This window comes from Salmo salar, chromosome 12 (genome assembly GCF_965601325.2).
Source record: "Salmo salar chromosome 12, fSalSal1, whole genome shotgun sequence".
NCBI lineage: Eukaryota > Metazoa > Chordata > Actinopteri > Salmoniformes > Salmonidae > Salmo > Salmo salar.
This window is the reverse complement of record NC_138302.1, coordinates 57,495,373-57,503,721: the sequence shown is the minus strand read 5'-3', so window position 1 is coordinate 57,503,721 and position 8,349 is coordinate 57,495,373. Positions and strand designations below refer to the sequence as shown.

Below are 8,349 nucleotides of genomic sequence, written 5' to 3'. Positions count from 1 at the left end.
GTATGAGTAGTTGACATGGACAGAACCTTAGAAGATAAAGACAATAGCCAGGAGTTAGAGGCGTTTCTAGCCGAAGTTGCAACATCTCATCATACACGCATACATGGCAGGGCTTGGTGTCGTGAACATCTGCTTCTGTTACTTTAACGAATTCCTGTGGATATCACAGAGCATCTGCTCTGGGGAGGGGAAGGGACATTTTGGATGGTTAGAGTTGTCTTTAGGGTTGTCAAATTGTGTAATGACTTCTAAGTTAGACGGCATCCCTGTGTGGGGACAACTATGTTAGACTGCTTCCCTGTGTGGGGACTTCTATGTTAGACTGTGTCCCTGTGTGGGGACTTTTATGTTAGACTGCTTCCCTGTGTGGGGACTTCTATGTTAGACTGCGTCCCTGTGTGAGGACTTCTATGTTAGACTGCTTCCCTGTGTGAGGACATCTATGTTAGACTGCATCCCTGTGTGGGGACTTCTATGTTAGACTGCGTCCCTGTGTGGGTCTGCGTCCCTGTGCGGGAATAGGCTTTGTCGTGCCCTCTTCATGACTGTCTTGGTGTGTTTGCACCATTCTAGTTTGTTGGTGATGTGGACAACCAAGGGACTTGAAGCTCTCAACCTGCTCCATCACAGCCCCGTCGATGAGAATGGGGGCATGCTCGGTCCTCCTTTTCCTGTAGTCCACAATCATCTCCTTCGTCTTGGTTACGTTGAGGGATAGGTTGTTATTCTGGCACCACCCGGCCAGGTCTCTGACCTCCTCCCTATAGGCTGTCTCGTCCTTGTCGGTGATCAGGCCTACCACTGTTGTGTCATCTGCAAACTTAATGATGGTGTTGGAGTTGTGCCTGGCCATGCAGTCGTGGGTGAACAGGGAGTACAGGAGGGGACTGAGCACGCACCCCTGGGGGGCTCCAGTATTGAGGATCAGTGTGGCAGATGTGTTGCTACCTACCCTCACCACCTGGGGGCGGACTGTCAGGAAGTCCAGGATCCAGTTGCAGAGGGAGGTGTTTAGTCCCAGGATCCTTAGCTTAGTGATGAGCTTTGAGGGTACTATGGTCTTGAACGCTGAGCTGTAGTCAATGAATAGCATTCTCACATAGGTGTTCCTTTTTGTCCAGGTGGGAATGGGCAGTGTGGAGTGCAATAGAGATTGCATCATCTGTGGATCTGTTTGGGCGGTATGCAAATTGTAGTGGGTCATGGGTTTCTGGGATAATGGTGTTGATGTGAGCCATTACCAGCCTTTCAAAGCACTTCATGGCTACGGATGTGAGTGCTACAGGTCTGTAATCATTTAGGCAGGTTGCCTTCATGTTCTTGGGCACAGGGACTATGGTGGTCTGCTTGAAACATGTTGGTATTACAGACTCAATCAGGGACATGTTGAAAATGTCAGTGAAGACACCTGCCAGTTGGTCAGCACATGCCTGGAGCACACGTCCTGGTAATCCGTCTGGCCCCACAGCCTTGTGAATGTTGACCCTTGTTCAAGGTCTTACTCACGTCGGCTATGGAGAGCGTGATTACATAGTCGTCCGGAACAGCTGATGCTCTCATGCATGCCTCAGTGTTGCTTGCCTCGAAGCGAGCATAGAAGTGATTTAGCTTGTCTGGTAGGCTCGTGTCACTAGGCTGCTTGCGGCTGTGCTTCCCTTTGTAGTCGGTAATAGTTTTCAAGTATGTTAGACTGCTTCCCTGTTTAGGGACTTCTATGTTAGACTGCTTCCCTGTGTGGGGACTTCTATGTTAGGACTTCTGTCCCTGTGTGGGGACTTCTATGTTAGACTGGAGGGGACTGCTTCCCTGTGAGGGGACTTCTATGTTAGACTGCTTCCCTGTGTGGGGATTTCTGTGTTAGACTGCGTCCCTGTGTGGGGACTTACTTCTATGTTAGACTGCTTCCCTGTGAGGGGACTCCCTGTGTGTGTCTTTCTATTTAAGTGTCTCAGCAGTGTAGCAAATTCTTTATTATTCAGAATCTCTGTAGAACAACTTCTGTGCTCCACTGTAGTGACATGTTCTTTACAAACAGTTCTACTGTGGCCCAGTGGATCATAGTATACCACTTTCTTTTACCTGTCTAATAAGTTCTTAACAGTGCCCAATTCATGACACTGCTGATGAATGAATTGTCCCTAGAATGTCTAAGCAAACGGCTGGAGGTAGGGCTTTCTCCTATAGAGCTCCATTTTTATGGAATGGTCTGCCTACCAATGTGAGAGACGCAGACTCAGTCTCAACCTTTAAGTCTTTACTGAAGACTTATCTCTTCAGTAGGTCCTATGATTAAGTATAGTCTGGCCCAGGAGTGTGAAGGTGAACGGAAAGGCTGGAGCAATGAACCGCCCTTGCCGGTTCCCCTCTTTCCACTGGGATTCTCTGCCTCTAACCCTATTACAGGGGCTGAGTCACTGGCTTACTGGTGTTCTTCCATGCCGTCCATGGGAGGGGTGCGTCACTTGAGTGGGTTGAGTCACTGACGTGGTCTTTCTGTCTGGGTTGGCGCCCCCCCCCCCCCCCCCCCCCTTGGGTTGTGCCATGGCGGAGATCGTTGTGGGCTATACTCGGCTTTGTCTTAGGACGGTAAGTTGGTGGTTGGAGACATCCCTCTAGTGGTGTGGGGGCTGTGCTTTGGCAAAGTGGGTGGGGTTATATCCTGCCTGTTTGGCCCTGTCCGGGGGTATCATCGGATGGGGCCACAGTGTCTTCTGATCCCTCCTGTCTCAGCCTCCAGTATTTATGCTGCAGTAGTTTATGTGTCGGGGGGCTAGGGTCAGTCTGTTACATCTGGAGTATTTCTCTTGTCTTATCCGGTGTCCTGTGTGAATTTAAATATGCTCTCTCTAATTCTCTCTTTCTCTCTTTCTGTCTTTCTCTCGGAGGACCTGAGCCCTAGGACCATGCCTCAGGACTACCTGGTATGATGACTCCTTGCTGTCCCCAGTCCACCTGGCCGTGCTGCTGCTCCAGTTTCAACTGTTCTGCCTGCGGCTATGGAACCCTGACCTGTTCACCGGACGTGCTTGTTGCACCCTCGACAACTACTATGATTATTATTATTTGACCATGCTGGTCATTTATGAACATTTTAACATCTTGACCATGTTCTGTTATAATATCCACCCTGCACAGCCAGAAGAGGACTGGCCACCCCTCATAGCCTGGTTCCTCTCTAGGTTTATTCCTAGGTTTTTGGCCTTTCTAGGGAGTTTTTCCTAGGGAGTTTTTCCTAGCCACCGTGCTTCTTTCACATGCATTGCTTACTGTTTGGGGTTTTAGGCTGGTTTTCTGTACAGCACTTTGAGATATCAGCTGATGTACGAAGGGCTATATAAATACATTTGATTTGATTTGAATGACTAATTAGCAGCTACAGTACATCATTTAGGCCTTTGAGAGCAAAGGCCAATCCGTATCGCAGAAGTTCAGCTTTACAGTGTGATTGAAATTTAAAGGTAATGTTCCCTCGTTAGTGGAGACTGCATTCACGGTACATCAGAAGATAAATGAGTAAGTTACTTATGGTAGGGCTGTTTGGTGGGCTAAAACTAGACTGGGCCAGGGTCCAGCAGTGCTTAACCTTTAATGCTAAACCTACTGATAAAAAAACTATATCAAGCTCCAAGAATGTACACCTGTATGTGTATAGTATTTCAAACAGTTTTTGTACTAAAACATATTGACTGATGCACAAATATACTCAGAAATTCATTTCTATTACTTTTCTGGATTTTGAAGTTTCCAGACTCTGGGAAGTGATTGAATAGTATGAGTAGTGTTGACATGGACAGAACCGTAGAAGATAAAGACAATAGCCAGGGGTTAGAGAAAAAGAGATAGCTTTACTATAAAGAAGGCGTCTCTAGCAGAAGTTGCAACATCTCATCATACACGCATACATTGTGAATATATTAATATGCCATTTCTCCGTTGATTAGATGTACCTTACAAAAGCTGTTCTTTTGCGTGTAGAGGCTTGACGGACGAGCTGCTTTGATACACTTATAATTGTAAAAGTAAAATGCAGAAATTAAAATAATTTCAAATAACAAGAACATGAACAATTACAATACATGCGCCAATTTTATAATTGTTATGGGGCATCACGTTGAAGAATAAAATCGCAGTTTTGCAGAATCTCAAATCAAGTGAACTCAAAGCTGTGAAAATGCACATTGATACTTTTACATTTTTGTTACCCCTTGATAGTTTAAAACGTATTTGCTATTGTAAGGGAGGAGTAGTGTCGATGATACACACATTACAAACAGAATAAAAAAACACTACTCCTTATGCACCTCCAGTAAACGCGCACAAACAAATTAAAATACATAAGAAAGCACTGTGTATCAGCAAATATGCATTATTATATTTTCTGTTTTCTAGCCAGTTCACTAATTCCCCCTTAAGGATCCATACAGGGAAAGGAGAAAGGCTGTCAGGGGAAAGGGCTTGTACAGAACTCAAACAACGGTGAGTTCAAGGCTAAATCCGTCATCGAACATTCTGTGATTCAGTCGTTTTTAAGGGTTGTTGGAGGTTTGTGATTGGACTGTTTTTCTGTGCACTTTGTCTTGTTGAGGAGAGCATATAGCAACAGGAAAGGCACTGTATTGTGTCTCTGCCAGCACTCCTGGCCTCCTGTGTCCTCATGTTTATAGTGGTCAGGTGTCTGTGCATGGTAGGCTAATGTAGTCACTACCCAGTGGTCACAGTGAACTTTACCACAAAGAAACAACATGAAAAACAAATGGGTCAAAACTTGCTTTGACATACTGGAGAAAGAAGGTTTAAAGAGGACCCATTCACAGAGGATGTTGATGGCCATACAGTATATTCCATTTGTTTAAGTCTAAGATGAGGAGGAAGGCAGAACACAAGACATATCTTTAAAGAAGTGAAGCACACAACCAAATCTGTCCCTGTCAAAATGGCCACCAGCCACTGTGCTGTCACCAGGAGGAGTGGAGCAGCAGGCATGTTAGGTGAATGGCATGATGGGAGAATGAGTCTGTGCAGCCTTGAGAAAGTCTGGGGTTGCCTTATTAAGAGACGACAATACAAAAACAAACAAATTAGGGGAAAATTGGCTATCCGTTACCTCAGCAAATGCTTTTTCTTTCATATCTATTGAACAGGTGTGTGCAGTTTGCTACAACAACACATTTCATTAGCACTTTTTATTTACACCATAAAGTGGCTGACTACTGTATACCTGTTCCACAACATAGTGTTTATTCTCAACTGTTTCTTTTGAATTAGTGATGATCAGAAAAGTGACGGACCGATAGACAAGTCACAAGCCATATATTACAATTTCAAAGCAAGTTCTTAGGGACAACATCAATTGAGTAATTTTGAGTCCCAATCATAATCAAAGCTACATTGCAAAGGTCCACATGACATCATTCTTGGGATGCACCAGGTACATTTGCTTGGTGGATACAGATTTGTGACTATTTCTTTACTCATAAAGCAGTTTTTCTGATAGATATTTACAAAGACATATTGTTTCAGGACTTACATGTACGTACAGTTACAGTATGTCAAACAAATAAGCAACGTTACATTTCTGTGTTAAGTTAAAGTTATATTAAATAAATTCTAATACCAACATGGAATAATAACAGTAATACAAACATGAATACTCAACATGAAGAGCATCACAATGAATAGATCAACACGTCTTTAATGGTGACAGTCAATGTTGTTAGTTTACAGAAAAATACCCATAGCAACAAAAGATGTGTCATACAGCAGATTTTCCTTTTCTTATGTACAATAACAAATCCCGTTAAGTTCTTTATCGTGGCTTTCAGAGTGGGTTCTGATGTGATACCATTAATTCAGTTGGTCAAAAATGTGTATTCAACAATTAATAAATGAATTACTATTATATGAATTAACACTATCGACATAATGTAATAAATTAAAATATAAAATAGTTATCTGAAATACAATGTGACCTCTGTTAGCTAATTGCAATTTGTTAGCTAAGATCTATTTGATTTAACGTGAAAGACTTTAGTAATGCTGTTGTAATCAGTTGTAAAAGTGGGTTCTGAGCTTTCTACCGCTTCAAGAGGTGAAACATCAAGGAAGACTCATGAATGAGTTCTACTATTGAAAGGATCAAATGGTAAAATGGCGGTCCACCAATGTATTAGTATCGATGCACTCTAACTTCTTCACACTTCCTTGACATACTGGCTTTGTATGACAATGATGACTAGGGCCAGGTGGAATCTGCAGGGACGTTCATTACCTTCACAGAGTTATCTGTATCCTATATTCAAAGACATGAAATATGTTTTGTAGCAGTATTTCGTTTAATTTTGACTTCAAGAGTCAATTATGTTTTCAAATAATTTCCAGAGGTTTGAAGGTGAAGACATGCCTCTACAGATTCTGCCTGTCCCATAACGAGATCAGTTATAAAATAAGCAGACAAAAGAGGTGCCGATCAAGCCTAGCCTAATGATCACAGCCATGCTAAACAGGAAGTGAACAAGAAGTGAGTCACCTCCTTGCAGCAGCATTCGCCATAGAGATGGACAGACAGTCTGTAGCAGTTTACCAAGCAGAGCAAACCTCCTCTCCAAGCTACTTTTCCTTTGTCTCTTGCACTAAAGTACTACCATGCTTGAAAAAAATATTTTCTTCAAATGTCATTTATAACTGACATAGTATAGGCTTGTACAATAACAAAGCTTGAGGCAGGAATGGCATTGCTATAGCTGTGGCCATTTTGAATATCTCCACACAACTTGAGTTTGGAGGTGAAACAGAAGTACATTTACCACAGCGGGATGGGGAGGGAACGATACCATTTCATTAAGCAAGTTATTCTTCTTTAAACCTGTGAGAAACAACACAAAAAGAAATAATTGAATTCATAACCAGACTTTACCCAAAAACATGAGGTGGTGGTAGTGCATAGTTTTGCAGCGCACTAGAAGGTGAGCTAGCAGTGTTTACAGCATTAATATATTCTAATGACTCGTCTATTGTACCAGAATTATCTCTCTTTGCGGAAATATCAATATGATAAACATATCTGCTGACATCCTGCTATGTTGGTGGTCCGTAGCTGATATGTTCACAGGAGGAGCGTCTGTGTCTCCTTCCTTAGGAATGCTGGGTAAAGACACAGGGGGCGTGATATGTGTGGGAGGAAGAGGGGGGTTGCGGGAAAAGCTGAGGACGTTGAAAACAAAAAAGCTCTAGTGCCACACAAAATGCTTGAAAACCTCTGCGTTGCCTCTTAGTCCTCTATACTTGAGGCCAGCTCTTTAGGCACACTAAAGTCTGTGTGATGGGCAGGAGGAGGAGGAGCATAGAGAAACTGGTACTGTTCAAGATTCCCAAACTTTGCCTCGGCAAGCAAATTTTCTGGAGCTGACAATAAAGGCTTGGCTCACTGTATATGATAGCTTCCATTCCATTCCATTCGCACCCCCTTATTTCTCAGAGGAATGGTTTCTCCGTCCGCTGAAAGAGGCCAAACAGTCTCCAGGCAGGCGCTGTGTGTTTACGTGTGTATGCGTGTTTTCATAGATTCATATATATATATTCATATTCATATCTGTGTGTGTGTGTGGTGTGTGGTGTGTGTGTGTGGTAGTAGTAGTGGTGGTAATAGCACCCTCCGACCGCTAGGGGGAGCTCCTCAGATCCCCAGGCCGAGGCGGGCGGGGGGGTTATGCCAGCGAGTAGATGGCGTTAACGGGTGAGGTGGCCTCAGAGCTTTCGTTGCCCTCTGTTTCGTCCTTGTCCTTCTTGACTGTGTACTGGCCAATGAAGGAGCCGTCCTCGTTGAACTGGCCATCCCCTCCCTCGCCGTAGTCTACCAGGCTGTCGTCACTCTCCTTCACCCCGCCGTCCAGAGAGTTCTGGCTGCCCTGCAGAGGCTTGTTGTCCTCGTCGCTGCTACAAAGGGTAAAAAGGTCAAAGGTTAGACTCCGCCTGTGATGTCATCGACACGGTCATCACCGCAAGTGAGTCCTTACCGTCCCAAAGGTTAAGGGGGAGAGAGAATAGGGTTCAGGGGTCAGAGGAGAACTGGGGAAGGGAACAACTGTATACAAGGGAAGTGTTGACTGTAGTTTTCCGCAGTCCTTTCTCTTACAGATCATCACAGACTGAAGCTGAGGTCATTCAGTTCACACTGGAACACAATCACTTTCAAAAAAACTATTTTGGAACAACATCGATACTTGCCTTTAGCTATGATATAAAAACACTAGCAGTTGTCAACCAGAGTGCAATAATATAAGCTTGCTGAAATAAATACTGTAGTCTACAATAACTGCTACAGCACCGCTGAGTCATTGGGGAAGCTGTATG

The 8,349-nt window shown here is 43.9% G+C and overlaps 1 protein-coding gene across 13 annotated transcripts in view; it reads right to left on the bottom strand.

The window, feature by feature from the left end:
- Positions 1-3,825: 3,825 nt before the first annotated feature.
- Positions 3,826-8,349, bottom strand: part of nfasca (neurofascin homolog (chicken) a) — a 150,978-nt gene continuing 146,454 nt past the window's right edge. For 12 of the 13 annotated variants that reach the window (XM_014131783.3, XM_014131782.3, XM_014131788.3 and 9 more), the window contains one exon: positions 3,826-7,932. In XM_014131783.3, coding sequence (XP_013987258.1) covers positions 7,704-7,932 — 229 coding nt within the window. In that variant the 3' untranslated portion in view covers positions 3,826-7,703. The remainder of the gene's footprint in view (positions 7,933-8,349) is intronic. The other variant, XM_014131801.3, reaches the window with a different exon arrangement.